At 38.5% G+C, this 20,826-nt stretch overlaps 2 protein-coding genes across 2 annotated transcripts; both read left to right on the top strand.

The window, feature by feature from the left end:
- Positions 1 to 785: 785 nt before the first annotated feature.
- Positions 786 to 11,955, top strand: LOC146755087 (obscurin-like). Its single transcript, XM_085526371.1, has 9 exons — positions 786 to 1,043; positions 1,687 to 1,824; positions 2,596 to 2,862; positions 3,492 to 3,758; positions 5,432 to 5,478; positions 9,262 to 9,417; positions 10,346 to 10,536; positions 10,977 to 11,115; positions 11,845 to 11,955. The coding sequence occupies exons 1-9, from the start codon at positions 788 to 790 to the stop codon at positions 11,953 to 11,955; spliced, it is 1,572 nt and encodes a 523-aa protein (XP_085382497.1). The 5' UTR covers positions 786 to 787.
- A 459-nt stretch (positions 11,956 to 12,414) lies between these two features.
- On the top strand, positions 12,415 to 19,352 carry LOC146755086 (kinesin-like protein KIF20B). Its single transcript, XM_085526348.1, has 6 exons — positions 12,415 to 12,562; positions 14,296 to 14,415; positions 16,554 to 16,634; positions 17,363 to 17,489; positions 18,035 to 18,177; positions 19,192 to 19,352. Exons 3-6 carry the CDS (start codon positions 16,596 to 16,598, stop codon positions 19,270 to 19,272), a joined length of 390 nt encoding a protein of 129 aa, XP_085382474.1. The 5' UTR covers positions 12,415 to 12,562; positions 14,296 to 14,415; positions 16,554 to 16,595; the 3' UTR covers positions 19,273 to 19,352.
- Positions 19,353 to 20,826: the final 1,474 nt, after the last annotated feature.

The following is a 20,826-nucleotide window of genomic DNA, read 5'->3' as shown; positions in this document are numbered from 1 at the left end:
CTTCTAAAGCTGACCTCTCTGGGGCTCAGATAGCCACCAAAGTCATGAGGGGCTTTCTTCCAGTGATTTATGGAATTAAGGATTTATGACTGCAGGGAGAGATCATTCAGTGTGTGTTTTGCCTCTGGGATGACTAATGACCAGGCTGTGAGCAACCTGATCTAGCTGTGAATGTCCCTTTTTATTGCAGGGGAGCTGGGCTAGATGGCCTTTAAGGGTCTCTTCCAATTCTAAGGGTACTGTGATTCTAATCTGCTCTCCCCAGCAATTAAGCTCTTTTACTCTATGCGCTCAGAGTTTGAAGGATTTCCTCTTTCTCCTTTCTTTTGCATTTGGTGGAAGTTTTTTCCCCAGTATAAACATCTGATGTGTGAAATAGAAGACAGATAAGAGGAGTCAACAATACAGGAAAATCAAAAGTGTTCAGCAGCTTATCCTCTTAATCCTGTGGCCTGCTGTATGAGCTCTGCTCCATGTGAGGGCAATGCCAGCTCTCCAGCTTTAGAAGAGCTGCATCCCAATTACTTCATATGATATCAGTCCCACCCAAGGCAATGCAGGCTGTCCCTCCTGTTCCCTGTATTCTCCTACTGATTAGTTCAGAATTCCATAAAGCGTATTCAGTCAACAGACATGAAACCGCTTTAGGTTCTATCTTGGTGTCGTCAGTAGTGGTGAAGATTTCTTTATCCCTCTTTAAAAATCTGAAAGCAACTGGAAATGTCTCAACTTCTGTATTACATTGTTCTGTTTTGCCTTTTTAATTGCAGAGAAGCCTGCTGTCTTCATGAAGTCCTTGGATGATGTTTTTGGTGAGGAGCAGGGTGTGATTAAATTGGAATGCGAAGTCTCTATAAAGAGAAGGTCAAACCAGTGTGGAAGAAGGACGGTGTTCTGCTCACTTCTGGCAACAAGTATGAGCTGGTACAGTCTGGGAAGACCCTATGTCCCCTTCCTTATCCATGACCTCGAGAAGTCAGATGCAGGTTTCTATACCTGTGATATTGGCACTGATGTTGCCAAGTCAAAGGTCGGCATTCAGGGTAAGTACTGTGGAAAGTAAAGGAGTGCTGAAAGCACATTCAGTGTGGTCACTATGTCTTACACCTATTCCCCCACGAGCCTTAATAGTTTCTACAATAGAAGTGTATTACTGCAATTTAGCACAGTGATGTCTGGAAAATTCCCATTGCTTTTGATGTAAATGTATCTCATTTTGCCATGAAAATCACCAAACACATCAAGAATGTCCTGGAAATATTTCCTTTCAAACCATCCCTAAAATGGAGAAATGGTTTGAACACCAGTAGGGTAGGATGGTAACAAATTAGCTAATAGAAACATTTAATTTCTGGTCATAGGCAAAACCCTTTTTCTCACGCAGCATCCTAGAGTTGTCCTCTCTGTTAGGTTTTTCCCTCTGTTGCTCACTGAATCTTCATTCTGCTCCATGGACTGAGCTGCTCGCCTTGTAGTTCTTCCAGAGCAAAGACAAGAGATTCACGTCTCTTTTTTTTTATAGCTTTCTGGTAATTCTGAGTGGAGAATGTCTTAGAGAATACATCAGTAAGGAATGCAGCCATGTTCTGCAAATCCTGAGTTAAAACACCAGTACTGCTACTCATGTCAGTCACAAATGCCTTTTCTCCATATAAACCTCATACTAACGTATCTCTTACCTTCCAGAGCTGAATAGTGGCATTGCCAAACGGCTGAAAAACACTGAAATCCAGGAGGGAGAAGATTGTACTTTTGAATGCATTCCGTCCCATGAAAGCATTGATGAGTTCAACTGGACACTGACTGGAAGCAGAGTGGAAAGTGGTGGGCGATTTAAAGCTTCTAACGTGACTCGGAAATATACTCTCATTATCAAAAGTGTGACTCCTACTGACGCTGGGGAAGTTGTTTTTTAACTGCCCGTGGTCTAACCTCCAAAGCCTCTCTGTCTGTGAAAGGTAATGAGATGGGAGAGATTCTGGGGTCTGATTCCTTCAACTGTCTTCTGATAAGATTGTCGTGAGAGCTAACTCATAATATGGTTAAAGTGAATAGCAACCTTCTACTTGAACCTTGAAGCACTGAGAATTTCTCTTAAAAATAAGTAAAAGGAGGAAACATTTTACACAAATGAGAGAACTACCCAAAGCACTGGGGTAGTGTTGGAAATGGGCATCTCACTACAGCTTGTTCCATTAACAGTAAATCAGGAATGCTCTGTTGAGGGAACTGTGGGAGCAAATATCCTCTAATTATAAGCTGAATGGATGGCCTTCTCACCATCTAGCTGTACAACAAATTCCTATCTAGAGCATGTGCATCTGAGAGCATCATCCGAGGCTCCCAGTGTGATGAGTGGAGAGAAGAAAGAGGCAGTTTTCAGACATGGTTCATCATCCTCAATGGGGTAGATTTAAGAGAGAATAAATGCTGCCTGGAATTCTATTGTCTGTACTTTGCAGATTACTGCTGGCTGTAGGATGGCGTCTGTTGCAAGTGCCTCTCTAACTTATCTCCAGCATGTAGATGCATGTATTTTGAGAGAGGCATCCTACCCTAAGTGTATGTTACTCAAAAAGCAATGTTTTCTTCCAGGAAAACCTACTGAGGTTTCAAAACAGCTGGAGGATAAGACAGCAGCAGCAGGGCAGGACATCAGCCTGAGCTGTGAGCTGTCAAAACCGGATTTGAACATCAGGTGGTACAAGGATGGCAAAGCAATCAGAAAAAGCCAGAAGTACGACTTGCAGCAGGAGGGAACTGGGGCCATTCTGATCATCCATGACTCTACTGCCAAGGACAGTGGGGAGTACACCTGTGAGACAGAGGACTCCATAACAAAAGCCAGGGTCACTGTGCAAGGTGAGTTGAAAAGCACACTGGGGATGGCATGTAGAGAAGTCGAGGTAAATATCTGCAGCCTGTGGGTGATGTTTTTCTCTTCTGTTTCCTTGAGCAGGATCAATTCTTAGTTTTCAGAAAATATGATGGATTAAAATCTTTTCCTTAAAATAATCTGGAAACTGAATGATTCTCCAGTGTGATGTGGGTCTGGGCAGCCTGGTCTGGTGGTTGTTGACCCCTTGGCAGGGGGTTTGAAACTAGATGATCTTTGAGGTCCTTTTCTACTCAGGCCACTCTATGATTCTGTGATCATTCTATGATTCTATGATCTTGGGTGTTAGTGAGCCACGAAAAGATGTCAATCTGAATTAGTCTATATTGAATATGTGTAATCAAAACTATATGCAGTTGATCAGATGAGATCCTACCAGCGCATGTATAATGGTATTGAACTTTGCAGATATCTACTGGAATTATCAAACCTATGTAAATGGGTGGACTCTGTGGTCTTCTTAGACTCTTTGCATCTCTATGTGATATTCTGAAATGAGGGCAAAGGAGATTCAGGACACCTCTGTATGCTTGGGACTTGTTGGGGTAACAAATCCCTTTGTCCTACACCCTCATCCTTTTTTTTTTCCTTCCAGAAAAACCTAATTACTTTATCAAGGAACTTTCAGATGTGAAAATTGAAGAAAGTGGAAGTGCACTTTTTACATGTCAGAGCGAGAAAGCCGCATCCTTCGTCATATGGAGGAAAGGCATTGCTGTGCTCAGGCCTGGCAGGAAATACAAGAGGGCACAAAAAGGACGAGACCTGCAGCTGAGCATAGAAAATCTGGAGAAAAGTGACAGTGATGTGTACACCTGTGACATTGGTGATGCCCAGTCCAGAGCCAAGCTGGTTGTACAAGGTATGTGTGAGAGCCATATGACTGCGCATCCTGTTTCTCCACTACCAAGACATTATCCTGGTAGAATTTGTACATTTATGGCAGGTCTTTGGGGCTGCAGCTGTCTGGCCTGAATAGCGGTTCACAAGCCATGCACAGAGCAAGCTGCACAGAAAGGGAAATAACTATCGACTAGAGCAGTGCTATTGAGAACTTTATGTATCATTTAAAAACCAAAAATGCTGATGTACGGTGAGGCTGGTGACCCAGAAATCAGTGTGAACTTTCTATCTCTGACCTTTCTGAGTTAAAAATAGTCCTCCAGAGTTCTAGGCAAAAATTCCCTTATGCTGCATTCTGGGTAGTTGTCACGGTTTAAACAAAAATCTACCTGTGTCCGTGACAGGGGGGCCACAGGCAAGCGAGGTGCTAGAAGGAGCTGAACCTCTGTCCCAACTACTTCAGAAGCAGCCCAAACCCCCTCGTACATGGCTAAGATTTTCTCAGTTGGAGTGTAGCACTCCTCAGACCCTTTATATGCTCGACTCCAAAGTCCCGGGGGTTGGCCTTGGGTTTCTCCTAAAGCTCTTTGCCACAAACTCCAAGTGGGACCTTTCTCTCCAGCAGCAGTGTAGAGGATGTTCTTTACATCCTGTCCTGTCCGTACTGGCCCCAAGGCCACGGCACGGGCTATCTCTTGTTTTCTCTGCTCAAAAGCCTGCTGCTGCTCAGGACCCCATGAGAAATAATTCTTCTTCCGTGTTACCTGATAGAGGGGGCTCACTATGTGGCTGTAGTTTGGGACATGCATTCTCCAAAAGCCCACTACTCCCAGAAAAGATTGGGTCTCTGTCTTGTTGGTGGGCGGAGACATAGCAGTGATTTTGTCAATCACATCTGCTGGGATGTGTCAATGCCCATCTTGCCGTTTTACACCTAAGAACTGGATTTCCTGGGCAGACCCCTTCACCTTGCTGTGCTTAATGGCAAAACCAGCTTGCAAAAGAATTTGGATTATCTGTTTTCTTTTCTTGAAAATCTCTGCTGCTGTATGGCCCCACACGACAATATCATCAATATACTGCAAGTGTTCGGGAGCAGTAAAATTATTCATGCTTTATATGATGTTATGATGTGGAATACTGATAGCAAAATTACAAAATTATTAAACCATGACACCCTGGTATTTTTCTTTTTTTTTTCTTATATATTTTCCTTTTTTTTTTCTTAAATATTTTCCTTTTTACTATTTAAATGTTATGGGCACATCTTATAGAAACACAAGGCTGTTTACAAAGAAGTGCATGCTGTGTTGCTGTATGATGAGCAAGATACATCTATTCTTCATCTAGCAGGAATAGTTGCTGAGCCTTAAGAACAGTTTCAGAAAGCTTTGGGAATTTGGGCGTTTTCCTTGTTTCTGCAACACAAAATGAAAATTTACGCTGTATACAAAGAAAAGGGGAGTCCGAACTTGTACATTAAATTTGAAGGAGATCAATCTGGGGTAATATTTTAAAAAAAAAAAAAAAAAAAAAAAGGGAGTGTGGTCAGCAAATACTTTAAAATATATTAGCTGTTACTAGAATGCCACTTATCTTCCCCCCATACGAATCACTGTCGTGTTGTATGTGAATTTGTAAGGTGGGTTTTGAAGCTGAAATTAAAAACTTCTTGTATGGCTGTCTTCATAGTGGCTATCCAGACTATCTATCTTCCTATCTTTTTCCCTACTTCCTGTGTAAGGAGCTTCTAGACTGAACATTACACATCTTCTCCCTAGTCTTATTTATCTTGCTTTAGTGCTTGCTTGTTGTTTTCAGCATAAAGTGTTTAGATTACTTATAAATCATATTCCCCTCACTAGTGTTGCTGGGAGCAGCAATCAAACCCAAAACCTGGTTTGGGGTGGAATATGCCACTGCTGTTTCTTCAGTATGACTTTTAAATCAGTTGAGGGCTGTATATAAAACTCCTTAGATGAGTTAAGAGGCTGTTTCCATGCAGTACATGTGAATCTGTATGTAATGCAGGCTGCACGTGGGCACTATAAAATTCTGCATTGCAGTAATAAAAGGACTGTACAAGAATCACCATTGAATATATTGTTGTGGTGACCCAATCCCTGGTAAGTCTTGACTTATATTTATTTTTTTTAATACTTAAAGTATGCATATTATGGAATGGACATAACTGGATTCTAAAGCAATGATGAAATACAGCAGAAGTCGCTTTTGATAGAAAGAAAATGCATGTGATTTTAGCTAATTGCTCACCAGTTAAAGAAAAAAACAGCCCCAAGCTAATGGAATATTTATGGAAACTTGAATCTGCAAATTTGTACAACTTCATGAGTGAACTTTATATGCAAAAGAGTAAGTGTGGACAGAAGTAGGAATCCTCTTATTTTGTTTAGAGATCAACTGAATAAGAGAGACAGATATCAACACTTAAGTGATCAACTTGTCCAGGGTTTTATCTTTCTTTTGAAAGTAAGAGGACTGTGAGTTGGAATGAAATTTCTTAGAGAACTGTTTATCTACCATTTAGATGTAGATGGAGTGATTCCTGGCTGCCTTATAGGGATTGCTGAAGCACGGAAGATAGAAAGAATATAGCTGTGAATTATCGATATCGTTCCCATGTTTCTTAAATCTAATTAGATTTTCTACTGGTGTGGAGTGGAAGGTTTGAGTAGTGCCATGGTAAAAGTGTTCTTCCAGACTGAAAACCTTTTGCTGTTAATTCTGTATAGAAATCTGAGGCACCTGATTACGTGTTCAGAGGACTTTAATTCCTTCACTAGTATCAAATACTATGTGATGTGAGGGTATGGCTTGCATATTACGACAGTGTTTCACTTCGAAGTTGCTACTTGGTGTTGTGAACTGCTATGTAATAATGATTTTAATCAATCTGAGCTACATTCCTTTTCCCCTTTTTTTTTTTGTTTGTTTGTTTGTTTGTTTTACAGTAGTTGTAAATGAGAGAAAGAAAAAGAACACTGTAGAGCAAAGGACAATTGAACACATGAAACAAAAGTGCTCCGCGTACCGAAAGGAAGTACTAGCACTGAGGGAAAGAACTGAAATCTTGGAACATCATTTAGCTGTGCTTGAAGAACAATGCAGAAGAGAAAAAAATAAAAAAGAAGATTTCAGTAAGCAGGTAACAAGCCTGCGTATTGAGCTTTCTTTTTCTGAAGAAACAGCTGATGTCCTCCGTGAACAAATTCTGCAGGGTCAAGCTGACTATCGGGAAATTGCTTCTGAACTGGATGAACAGAAATCTATAAATATGACACTAGAAGACAAAAATGCCCAACTAACTAACAACATAGAAGTTGCCAAAGAATATATAATTGATAAAGTGTCACAAGTAAAAGAAATGCGGACCAAATTAGATGAATTATACAAATGTCACTTAGAGTTTCACGCCATCGGTACTGATTTTGTCAGTGTAAAGGATTCCTCAGACTCTGAAAAAGATGAGACAGGGACATCTCAAATTAGTTCTGCATGCACTCAGTCACAGACTTCTTCCATCTCAGATCTTGTGCAGGACCTCTCCTTTAACTATAGTCTTGAAAGGATTTGGGAAGTATGCAGAAGTATTGTTGATGTTTCCTCACAAAAAAGTCAGCACATCAAAGCACTGCTTCAAGACAATGAAAACCTAAAGGCGGGACTGAATAATGCTGAAAATCATAATCGTCAACTTGTAATGAAGCTATGCGAGATTACAACTCACACTAGTCAGGAAGATGGTCTTGTGAATCAGTTACATGAGCAAATAGAAAAGAAAACTCAGGAGTTTGAAGAAAAGACTGCAGAAGATCAGAGAGTGATTGCACAATTTCAGGAGGAAGTTGCCAACTGTGAGGTAAAAATAAGAGAGCTTGAATATCGCCTGGAGGCTTCCAAGACAATGGAAGACAATGTGTCAAAACTCAATGAATTACTTAAAGAAAAAGAATCTATTATTGTTAATCTGGAGACAGTTACAGCAGCTCTGCAGGAGAAGTCTGCAAATGCAGACAAAAAGTTTGAAGAGTTAAGTGGCAATGAAGCAAATCTGATTCAAGAAGTTATGCAGCTGAAAAACAGCTTGGAGCAGATGAAACACTCTCTTCGGGAAAAGGAAAAGAGTGAAATGGAGAAAGTGCAACGTATAGACTCTAGAGTAGAACTGATTGCATGGAAACAGAAATACAGTGAACTGGAATACCAGAGCAATAGTGACTGGCAGCAAAAGAACAACGAAAGTGATGAGGCAAATTTGAATGAAAACAGTACAGAATTAATAAAGCTGCAAAAAGAGCTGGAGGTAACTTAACTTCAAAGTTGTAACTTGATAAAGTAAACTGTTATATTGATTACAGAAACTAACTGTAAAACCTGCAGTGCAACATGCAATAGGGACCAGGTGCAGCTTTTTTGTGGTACGTTAAGAATGGCATCACTGATGCCCCCATAGTATAGGAAGTGTAGCCTTCCCTACATTATGCTGCCATGAGCAGTGCTTCTTTTGCTGGCCTCTGAACAGTTAGTTGTCTTATCCCATCTGATGTTATTTTTTGTTGTTGTTGTTTGTTTGTTTTTTTTTAAATAAAAGTAGTGGGCTGGCAGTGGGAGTTTTCTAAGTGAGTTTACAATAGGTTACATCCACTCTGTTAGTGGAATGGTTCTGAGCTTCTTTCCTCCTTCACCTTGAGTAAGCTTATTCATGATATTTTTTTTAATGCGCAGAGCCAATTCCCTTTTTCAAGAAGAGGGGAAAGTTGAACATTCATTGCTTCATTCTATACCACGTCAATGTGCTATAAGCAGAGTATACTTATACAATTGTTGTTTGCAAGAAAGGAATACTAACTCAAAGCAAATTGTAACTTACGGTGTATTTGTCAAAACTGTTTTCTGTTAGTTGCTTGGGCAACTAATATAAGCTATCGAAATCATCATCTAACTTTATCACCAGGAAGCCTTTTTTGTTGGGCTGCGGGTCTACTAATTTTCCTTGGTTAAAAGACTTTTATTTTTTCCAAGCAGTTTCTCAGGCGCTCTGTCCTATATATGAGAATGTCTGCCAGTAGGTTTGATAGGAAAGGAGACTACTCCTACAGTGTAAACTGTGTTGCTTTTCTTTGTCTTTCAACCCTGAAGGAGCTGAAAGTTTTTCTACAACTGCTGCAAGGCAGCGTAAAGTGTTAGAAGTTTTTAAGTTAAAAGAGTTTTTCTTATACTGACTTTTGGTGTAAGTTCTGTAAAGCTTGTGTGAACATTTATAAAGAAAAAGAGATGTTTTATGGAGGCTCTCCAGTCTGAATAAGAAATACTGGAAATGATTATTTTTTAATGGAAAAGAACTAATGATTATCCAATACCTGCCTTTGGGAATATTCTGTAGTAAAAACTGCTAATGTTTCTGTTATCTTGCAGAAACAAGTCTATTTAATGATGACCTGGCTTTTAAGACTTTTATTCCTTAATGACTCACTATTTCATTTTTGGTTTCTTTGAAACAGGAAAGTGAGACTAAGTATCAAACTGGTAGAAAAAAGTGGCTGGAGGAGAAAGAAGAGCTCCTAAATCAGATAAAAGAAGCAGAGAATCTTCGCAACAAAGAAATGAAACAATTTGCTGAGGACCGACAACATTATGGAAAGCAACAAGCAGAAACTGTAAGTGATGAGGTCCTGGCAGAGTTGTCTGGTGCCTGTAGTTTGGAGACAACTACATACCAAGTATTAACAGTAAGGGTGCATAAGAGCAGCTTGTCCAAGTCCCCTTGCTTTCTTATGCAGCAAAGCCCATATGAGAACTGCTTGATTTGGAAAAGGAAGGAATGGGGGGGCCACAAAAAGAAAGATCTTTCATAAGCGCATAATGAAATGTCACGTATGTGGGACATCAATAAGAAAATTACAGTTGAAAAATAGATCACTATTTAATGAGGCTAAGAAAGTATTTTGTACAATAGCTTTTGTTTGTTCTCTTTTCTGCAAAGCAGAAGTCCATTAAGCCTTTATAAGGAAGAAAAGGCAATTGAGTTTCTAAAGAATCCCCACAAACTTCTCTCCAGATACTGAATAAAAATACTTGGTCAAACGGCCACAGTTTTGTTCCTTTATCACTTTCCAAATAGTGACTGATAACAAAGTCACTTGAGTTACTTGAGCTGTTTGCTGGGCTCTTGTCATGTAACTTCTTAAACATGTGAATCTGTACATTCTGCAATGCTTTTTTTACATCTGGAAGTAGTTAGTCCCGACTTTCTGGATCTGCAAGCAGCATAGAAGGATGTGAGGAGCTTAGTATTATTATCACTTTGTGACTTTATTTTCCTAAAGCTCATTAGTAATCATTAAATGAGCAAATTGAAGTTGTTAAATAATACTAATATTTTTTCACAAGGAGAGTAATGTAGGTTGTCTAATGGAAGCATGGTTTTGCTTCTGTAGGTTTGTAGTGCAACTAGTTCTAGAGCTCCTGTGGATCTTGAAGAGATCATACATTTACTAAGACTGTAAAACGGTGCTAACTACCGAAGTGTTAGAACAGTTCAGTGTGTAGTAGGTGATGTTCACTGTTCATCTGTTCTTCATTTAGGAAAGACTTGTTGCCCAGCTGGAGGAAAAGGACCGTAATCTTCGAAAGTGGCGTGAGGAGAGAGATCAGTTAGTAGAAGCTTTGGAAGAACAGCTCAAAAGTTTGGCTTTAAATGAAAGCTTGGAGCAGATGAAACATTCTCTTCGGGAAAAGGAAAAGAGTGAAATGGAGAAAGTGCAACATATAGAATCGTAAGTAACCACTGAGTTAACTTAGAGCCCTTTGAGAATGAACTAGAGTTAAAAATAGTTAATGGGAACATCCCTTCGACTTAATGCATCTGCATGCTTATCAATGGCCAAACTACTACTTTAGGATGCTTTGGTATGCTACTTGAGTTCCAAGGGAAAACAGGAGTGTGCAAGGAAATGAAGAATAATATGGGGATTTCTGGTGGTTTTGTTGTACATCCCTCAGAATAGCATCTGAATAATTTATTGCTTCAGAATCTGATTATGAGAAGCAAGCTGAAATTCAAAAGTAATTGTTTAAATCTTGTCACTGGTCTAGATAGATTTAAGAGTCTATTTACAAATAGAAACCAACAGGCAGGGCATGGATTAAGCTGTAATTGCTGTTTCCATGAGATGTGTAACAGTAATGTTCTTTGTGTCTTTATTTTTAACATAAGGCTAGAAAATATTCTTTCTGAGAGTTCTGCCCTTGTACTGAATTTGAAAAAAGATTTGCAGAGGAAAGAAGAAGAGTATGCAGATCTAAAAGACAAACATTCTGATGCCAAGAAACATATTCAGGAAGTACAAAGCGAGGTTTGTAGTCAACTGAGCTATTTTTTTCTGTAAGATTATGCTTGGCTTTCTGCTGTTAAAACTTCTCAAACTTTAACTATGAAGCTGGAAATTTCACACTAGTGTGGCTAGCAGCAAATCTTAGGTAAAGTTGCCATTGAAGCTCTAGAGGGGACCAGAAGTTAAAACATGGTTTCGCATAGATAATGAACAGAGGAAAGTAAAGTTGGTTGGTAGTCTGGAATAAGGTTTGTGAAGAGAATAGCTAATCTGCCTCTGGAGGGGACTTGTTATTATCTCTACGTTACTGGTGACTTGCCATTTGTATCCGTGGTAACTCCAAAGCCTAAAACCTAAGTCTTGTGAAAAAACGCTGATAACTGGGAAGAAGAATGCTATTTACTTGAAGAGAAATAGACTAATTTCCAGAGGCTCTTTAATATAAGCATGTATATTTTTTTTCTTCAATTTCAGCTTCAATGATGTTAATAGTTAAAATTTAATTATTAAACAAGAAGATATCTTAAAACCCATTTTGCAGGATCTTAGTCTGAAAGTTTATTGGGTGTGCTTGGGGTGGAAAATTGAAGCTTAAAAATGAATTCATGTCTTCCTTGGTAACCTTGCACTTGCTGTCGTTTTCCTACTCAGCACTTGTTTGTGAATTCCTCTTTATTTAACAAAGAAGTATTTGGCCAGGTTGGATTACAGAAGTCTTTTAATTAACCGTGAGCTGTGCTTACATTACAGGTGTCCACGATGCGTTCTGTGGAGGAATCCCTCAGGAACAGGATGGATGAACTTGAAAGGATTAATAACCAGTTTAAGGATGAGCTGGATTATAAAGACTATACTATATAGGATATATATATATCCTATACTATACTAACAACTTAAACAGGTATTTTACTTGCTCTTAATTTTTATTACATGAATGATGCAGGTTTTCCAAGCAACAGGGAAAAGGTCCAAAAAAAAAAAAAAAAAAAAAATTGGAGCAAAATGAAAGTGGCCAATTGAAATTAGTGGTAGACCATGAAAGATATTCAAATAATTAGTCACTACAGAGCACTGGCAGATTGCTTTAAATACAATAATCTGCATAGTAAATACATATGTAATACATGCATGTAACCTGATCTTGTTGAGTGACATCACGATATGTTAATTGAAATGTCTTACCATAAACTCTTTTTATCAGCTTGAGTCCTTATTTATGCTATATGAAAAACTTATTAATTCTAGGCTGTCTTAAAGATTCTGCTTGTTTCTACTGTGTATGCTTTTCTTTCAACATGAAATACAGGAGCTGGAGGAGAAGGACCATAATATTCAAAAGTGGCGTGAGGAGAGAGATCAGTTAGTAGAAGCTTTGGAAGAACAGCTCAAAACTTTGTCTTCTAATACCATACAAAAAGAGACAGAAATAGCCGAACTGAGACAATCTGCCTTAAAGGATTCAAGCAAGGTCAGCTCTCCTTTCCTCCTACCTGATTAGCTACCCATAAATTCTGTAAAACTCCTGTACCTGTTCTTTGTATTCTGGGTGTGGTTCTGTTCTTGAACACTGTCGTATTGACATCATGTGCAACTAACCAAAAAAAGCACCAGCTTTTATTTTTGTTCTTCAGAAACAGAATTTCTGTTAATTACTAAAATTTCAAATTTTTCAGTAGTTCAGATAAGCAGATGTCAGTTTGATGCTTATGATCCTACAGTCAGACTGGACATCTGTAGCTTTTTCTGATAATTCAAAGCATTTCCGGATCCCAAGCTAGGCTCAATACTCAGACAGTAGTTCTGTCTCAGGTTTCTTACTTTCTTTGCTTTCTCTGAGGTAGTATCTACAATGGCATGAAAAGACAGAAGGGGACGTGGAGAGAGATTAAGGGAAGCATCAAAAAGCAGAGGGGGGATGATCTCTGGAAGTTGCATTTCTTATTTCAACATCCAGCTTTTAATCAGGATAGCCAATCTAAGCCATAGCATAGAATTTCAGAAGCTAAACAGAAGACTAAAGGAGTTGTGCTCTTTTGAGAATGTTTGGATTCACTTTCTCTGAGAAGAAAGATGTTCTCATAGCAAAACTTCCGCTACAACTGCCGACTTTCTCACAGTACCGAGGATTTGGGAACAAATAAAAGCTCGGGTTATTATATCTTAAGAGAGATGAAGGCTGAAGCACATAAGTAAAATAGAAGAAGCAAAATATATTGTATTACAACTTCCCAGGCAATTCTGTGACTACTGCACTTGTAACAGTGACCGTACAAATCCGTGAAATGTTACTGTTCTTGAATAGATAAGTGTTCTAGCCTGCAATTCTAAAACTGATGCTACTAAGTAATTGCAATACTGCTTGTGTGTGTTAATTCCTTTTGCCAATCCCACAACTCAGCAGTTTTTACTGTTTATTAGGATAATGCAACTGTGATAGAAGAGTTAAGAAAAGAACTGGCTGACAAAGATGACTTTATAAAGGAATTAAAACAACGCATTAACCACAGTAGCCCTCAGTGTTTGCCAGAAAAACCTTTACTTGAAGAAAGACAAAGTAGAAGGAATGACTCTGTAAATGAAAAGGTATGATTATATTTATAGAAAGTCAGTACTTAACATCTTGTTAACCCCTTTTTGTTCTTCTGTTTTCCTAGGAGATACTGGAGCTGGAATCATTTTTCTTAGCATATAGTCCTTTACATATTCAGTGATGAGTACTTGTTGGTTCTTTTTGTCTTCCACTCAAGCATGAGCTCTCATCTTCTCAAAACTATTTTATTTACTAGAACACCATCTCTCTGTGTACATTATGGAACTTTTCCATGCAGTTTTCCATGTATTCGTATGTGGATGCTGAAGATTAGGCAGAGGTTTAGCCTTTGGTGTTCTAACATAGCAGCTGTGAGCGTGCAGAGTATGGGGGGAATGGATGACAAAACGACCAGCGTTACAGATTTTGTCCCTAAATAATGTCTCGCTTTCTCTCTTTTGGAGGCAGAACACTGCCTGAGACTGTTAGTGAGACCCAGTAGGGTGTATCTGAAGATCACACAATGAATAGATGTTACTACCTTCCCACACTTGTGCTGTGTTTCAGCTTACGTGTTCATGTGGCGTCTGAGCTTGAGGTTTTACACTGTAGCTTTAGAAAACTCGAGATATTTTGGAGGCCTAATCTTTACTCCTTTTAAATATTTACAGCCTAGGAAACAACAAAGCAAAACTAAAACTGGAGAAAGTATTCCATTAAGATGCAAAGCTGAAGACAATTATTTGTCACATCGATGTACTAGGAGCCTCACTTCATTAAATGAATCTGAGGTTAGTATGAAACTTCAGATCTGAAAATGTTGTGATTGTATTGCTTTTGATAAGGAATGAGTAGGAAAAGATCTCATGTTCTCTAAACAATTCCCAAGTTTTAATTTATTTATCTCTTTCAAGGTGATCAGATCACCTGTTTTTATAGCCTTTGATAGGAATAAAAGCTGTTGAAACAACTGTGTGATGAATTTTTGTCAGGTGCTGTTGAAAACTCTCCTCATGTTAATGCTTATGAAGTGGCTCATGATTAGATAAGTTACTTGGAAAAAATTCATGGAGCCACTGAAACGGGCACAGCAAATTGAACTTATTTTCTTCCTCTGCAGGATTTCTGGAGATTGTTTTGTTAGCAGATGATGTTAATCATTCCTATATAAGTTTTTAATTGCTAACTTTCATAAAATAGCAGTTACATATATTTTAAAAACAAAATGTTTATTAACCAACTTAATTCTTGGAAATACAGTGGGTGGTGATACTCCATTCAGATTCTTAGCAGAGCCTGATAAAGTGGCTCTGACTACTTTTTGTCTTTCTACAATCTTTGGTAACTTTTTGAGAGGAAGAAGACTCCCCTCAGGGGGTCGGAACAGTGTAAGTAGTAAAAGCTGCTAGTCTGTGTTTGGGACACTGGAGTTTGCTAGTTACTAGCAGCAGTAGAAGCAGCCATCTACCATTTTCTGATGTCCCCAGCAGCCTGTCTTCCATGTGTTCAACCAGCATCTGAACTCATTTTTGATATGCTAGCTGAATTCCTGCCATAGAGAAGGAGGAGTCCAGGTGATCTCAGTTCTGACTTTGTTGTTCCTGTTGAGAAAAACAGGATTGGGTGGATTGTGGACAGTAAGTGCTGCTGGGGAAATGCATACTGACATTTCCCTGTCACTTAGCTGTGCATTTGCTGCCATTTGACCATGAGCAGGTACATGATAGCCTTCAGCTTAAGTACGGTGTCATTGCTTGAATGTCTGTATTCTCTCCAGGGAAAAGATAGCAATGGAGTTCTTTAATGACTTGTACTGGGCTTGCACCTTGCCAGCTGGACCTTACTTATGTAAATAACATCTCTAGTGTAGAAGAGGAAGGGCAAATTCCCTAAGATTAAGCTGGAAGTTAATCGAACACTTGAATCAAATGCTTCTGTTCCTGCCCAGTTCTGACGCAGCAGAGTTGAGATGAAGAAAATCGTGTCAGTTCTACCACCATTCTCTATTTAAAAAAAGTGTAGTTGTCTGTGCCCTTGAGAAAAAATGACTTGTAAAGTATCAGGCTCAGTTTAACATGGAGAACTTTTTTTGTGATCATAGATTGGAAATAATTTTAAATGTAACAAGTTCTAGGAAAGAGGGGTAAAACTCTGCTGTAACTGAAATAGACTCCTTCTGTTACAAGTGTTCTTACAGCAGGAAAATCGAATGCTTACATATCCTTTTCCAGATGCTTTATAGCTTTTTAATCTCATGGCTACCTTAACACTTGCACTTAAAATTCTTCTGTGCTATCAGGAGCATTTGGAAACTGTCCTCGACTCTTCTGGAGTGTCCACAGAAAATGGCAAAACTAGTCGGTTCCCAAAGCCGGAGCTGGAAATCCCACTGACACCTCTGCAACCTGATAAGACGGAGATAAAGCAGCACGGCAGCATGATACCTTTAGGAGTGAAAATGCCTAAGGCAAAAAAGAAAAGAAGTGATGACATGGATGAGGTATGACCTAGACCCAACAGAAAACAAAATATCTGGTGCCTTTTTACCATTCTCATTCAAGCATTATAAAAATGCCATTTCTACCTCAGTAAAGTAGTTGAAGAATTTAATCAATGAACTGCTTTAGTGAACAAAACTAATAGCCAAGCTCAGTGATAATGGTTTAAGAGAAGGGAATTTCTCTTAACTCCATTGTGTATTTTCTTTGAAACCTGTACAGCTTTTTAGACATCATGAGATGTCTAATACTGATATCTTAATGTCCTGTTTTTATAATTGAATGCTTATTTATTATTTGATTTACAGTGGAATAGCTACCACTAGCAAATACTTCCCTACTATTAGCAAAAGTGTTTAAAGTGTTCACTTTTGTGACATCAATTGTTCTTTCCAAAAGAATCATGGCTGAAACGTGTCTTATTTTCCCAGGATTTTGTGAAAAGTGAGAACACGAAAAATACAAAATCTGTCATGGCTTTTAATTCACCCTCTGCAAGTGATGAGAAAATGGTTGGTTTTTGTTCTAGTTTTGAAGCTAGCTTGGGACTTCCTGTAATTGTGTGGTCACACGAAAGAAGCAGTGTCTTATCCTTATGTGTATACCTGAATGGGAATCTTACATGCTTATGAGCTCTTCCTATTAAATTCCATAAGCTAACCAAAGGGCAAGTCAGTCTGTCCCCAGAGCGTGTAATGGCTGTACTGTGTAATGATTTGGAGGGAAGGATATTGCACACTGAATAGTTGGGAAGAGAAGCTTTAGTGTATTATCGTGTGCTTTTGTAAGTGAAGCCCTTGTATTAAACTAAGGTTCATATCATTAATATGCATGGCAGTTATTAAAAACAGATGTTCACATGTGATAGCAGTATCCTTGGCATGGTCAGAGTATGAGTAGTAGATTTTTCCCATATGTTGTCTTCTGTTTTGTATGTTTGTTTATTTTATGTAATTAGAACAGCTTATGTAAGAAACAACTCCACAGCTTGGGAGCTACTTTTAAAGAAACTACTGCCTTATTAAGAAACTTTAAGAAACGTATGCCTTGAAATAGCTGAGATTTTGACAACTCCCTAAAGGGTATAAAATTGTCTACATTACTTGCCGTTGTGGTATCATCAGCATAATGAACAGAGGTGTCAGTAGTAAAGCTCAAAATGTCAACTTAAAATAACGTTGAACTAAAATGAAGTTTAAACAATGCTCTTGTTTCACATGTTCACATCTCTGTTGAACAGAAATCCGGAAAAGACTACTTCCTGAGAAAGCGAGTACATGCTTCAAGACTGACTAAAAAGAAGGATGAAACACTGCAAAAAGTTGGAGATTTTATTCAAAGCTCTCCTTCTATTATACACTCTAAAGGTTGGTGTAGAATAAGTTTTATTCCATGTTTTCTAGACATTGTAGAATGGCTTGTTTCTGCTGTAGGCTATTAATGTATGTGTTCTTAGAGAACTTGTCTGCCATGTTAAGTTGTCTTGTCCTTTGATTTATGAGGTAAATGCATTTATTCGTCTCTTCAGAGATTCATTATTACATTTGTGAAAACCTACAAGTATACAGAGAAAGTTGGTTCTGTCTTGTGCTTTTGTCAGCACAAAAGTTAGGCCTGTTGTTTAACTCCTGCTGAAGTTTCTGACTTCCAGCGACTTCTGAGCCATGATTGTCTTTCATACTCCATTTTAATGCGTGCTTTAAGCTGCCGTACCTGAACCTATAAACAGTTTCAGCTATAGAAGCAATAAAGAACCTCGATGAACAAATACAATTTCTGAGTATTTTCACTTAAATTTTACGTGTCATTTATAAACCAAGTTTGTTATGAAGCTTTTTTTGCATTCAGTGATTTAAAGACTCACAAAACCAGTAAGTTGATTGGTTTGCGTATCAAAACAAATTTCTTCTAGCCAAGAAGCTGATGTCAGCAGTAAGTTCTCCTAAATCAAACGAACCTGAAAGTCTCGAAGAAGGAGAGACCAAGCCAAAACGATGCAAAAGGAAGCTGTATTCCACTGTCGTTTCTGGCCCTCTAGATATACCTGCTTCTTCGGTAAGCGATTATACTGTAGTCTTGGCTTAAAATAAACTACTAAGGAGTCCAAACAGACTGGAGGTTTCATCTATTTGCAGGAGAAGGTTGAAAGTACTGAGGTATTTCTTTATTCTACCAAGTCATTCTTGTTGGTCTTCCTGCTGTTCTGTTTTAGTTTGTCCTCAAAGATCTCTGTGTTTGGCTGGCTTACAGTTTACTAAGTAGGTGATGTAGCAATCACGGAGATGTCTTCTAATTTGGAATCATAGATAATTTCAGTGTGTTGGAGTGGGATTATTCTACTACACGCTTTTCTAGAGCACAACTTAGACAGCTTTTTAGGTATGCTTAAACCATGATCTCCTGTCTAAGCCAACTTGCAGAGGATCTGATGTGCCAGTTTCATGACTCTGTCGGCAGCTATTGTGCTAAGAACATTCTTGCTCTGTTGGAACTGCATCTTTTAATTATATTAGAGTCCTTTTTCTGTTCAGCATAGTGATCATTTGCCCATACTGTAATATCCCTCTGAATTTTTTGATGATTTGACGAATGATAGGAGCAGAAACCAAAATGTTATATTTTTTTTGTTAGAGGATGAAGAAGATGAGACAATTTCTTCTCTCACTGTAGTTCTGAGAACATGGAACTGAACCGAGAACTGAAATTCTGGGCAAGTCATAGCTACAGGGATTGAGGCTAAAAATGTTTTCTGAACGCTTCATGTTTCACAAAACAAGTATTATAATACTCTTTTGAAAACAAGTATTTCAAAATGAAAGCTGCCTTCAGGCTTTCCTCAGATGTGTGTGCTTTTTTAAGATAAACAGGATTTTGTACATTCTCCATATTTGTTCCTTGTGATTAAGCTGCATTAAAATGATCTCGGTATCCCATAGTTTTCTGAATAAAATATAATAAGCAAATTCCATTCTGAAATCCATTTAGGGGAAGAAATATGTTTGCGTGGGTCAAGAAGAGCTTGTCAGTCTTGTGCGAAAAGATGAGTAACTTTTGAAATGTTTTCTTCAGGAATCTGAGGAACAAAAGAAGGAAAGTGATCATCTGATCATCAAGCGACGGCTGAGATCCAGAACAGCTAAAAAACCTTGAAGAAGCATGTTTGTTCCCCTTTCTCAGGACATACTTTTATCGTATTATTAAAACTGGTTTTTAATAAACAGTAACAGTTACTGCGTTGTGTTCTTAAATTTGTATATAGGTGTACAGTGTCTCTCTGACAGTTTCAAACTGACTCCATTGAGGCTGAAATAAATACAAGCTTTCTTAAACTGGGTTTGGATTTTATTGTGGTTAGGGGTTTATTTATTTTTGTCTTGCCTCCCCTGTATAGGAACAGTATCTCTAGGACTGATTGCTATTTACCCATTGTGCAGTAATAACTGTACTTGTTCAGGATGGCCTGGCTTGCTTTTTTCACGTGACTGGTGTACTTAGCAGAACTCTGGCAGAGAGAAGAGCATGAATACACATTAATATTTATGTACACTTAATTTTTGGGCCTTTTTAAAGTATTTTCTTTGGAGAGAAGATGGTGCCAATTCCTCAGTGTGGAAGAAAGGTGCTTTCCCTCACTTGTGCAAATTCAGCTTTAAATTAATAAACTTAGAAAAATAAACCCAATACATTTGGGGGGAATTCTAATATCCCAAATACTGTTCTCCCCCTCAGTGAGCTTCGAACCTTTAGATGCTGTTGGATGAATTAGCTGAAAGGTTCTCAGCTGGCAGTATTTCCTTGTGTTGTCTCCAAGTCCAATAGTTCCTATAGATTCAATTGCTCAGGAGGTAAAAACATGGATGAAAGCCGACTTGGGTGAATATTTGAGAGTTTGATGGGAGTGAATTGCCTTAAAAGCAGCTGGTGATAGAACAATATACTGATTGTATTTAAAAAAACCCACAATCGTACTATTTGTTGCTGTGCCGATAAGCTTTCTCCTTGCTTGTAGGCTTGTGAGATCCAGGTTTGCAGAAAACAATCTGTGAAAAATCATGGGAATCATGTGGTTTTATGCTCAGCAATCTCATTAAAAACTTGAACTGACTTTTAGAAGCTTTTCTCCATGGTGTTAGCTGGACAAATCTGCATGTGGATGTCAACATGGAGGCTTTTATTGACCTGGAGTAGAAAACAGCATTCGTACCTACCAGGTGAGATGGGCAGCTACTGCACAGGTACACAGAAGAAACTGATGGAAGCATAAGTACTTGAAATCACCCTCCCTCCTATTTATTGACCTATGTATGTGAATGCCGTGCATGAATGCCTCATAGCCAGATGTCAAAATGGAACAATGCTGCCTGAAGTGGTTGGTGACAATATGGAAGACGGTTCTGATTAGCTGCAGTTTGCAAATTACTTGCAAATATTTCATATCCAGAAGACTGCAATTTATCAACCATGCGATATTGGAGGCAAAGTCATTGCAAGGGATGGGAGTGATCTACTTGTTCCAGAAGCTGTTAATAGAGCTCTCGTTGCTACTGGGTACATCATGATATGCACTTAATTACACTACTTTTCAAATGGTATTTTTATTATGAGAACAGCCTCATTGCTGCCTGCTGCTGCATGGGAAAAGTAGTTGCACACTTGGTATAATTATATGTGGTTCTCTGCTGCAAAACTGACCTTTTACAAAAT

This window comes from Coturnix japonica, chromosome 36 (assembly GCF_054131305.1).
Source record: "Coturnix japonica strain WE chromosome 36, WE-NBRP24, whole genome shotgun sequence".
Lineage (NCBI taxonomy): Eukaryota > Metazoa > Chordata > Aves > Galliformes > Phasianidae > Coturnix > Coturnix japonica.
Note: the sequence above shows the minus strand (reverse complement) of the source record. Positions and strands in the feature narration are given on the sequence as shown.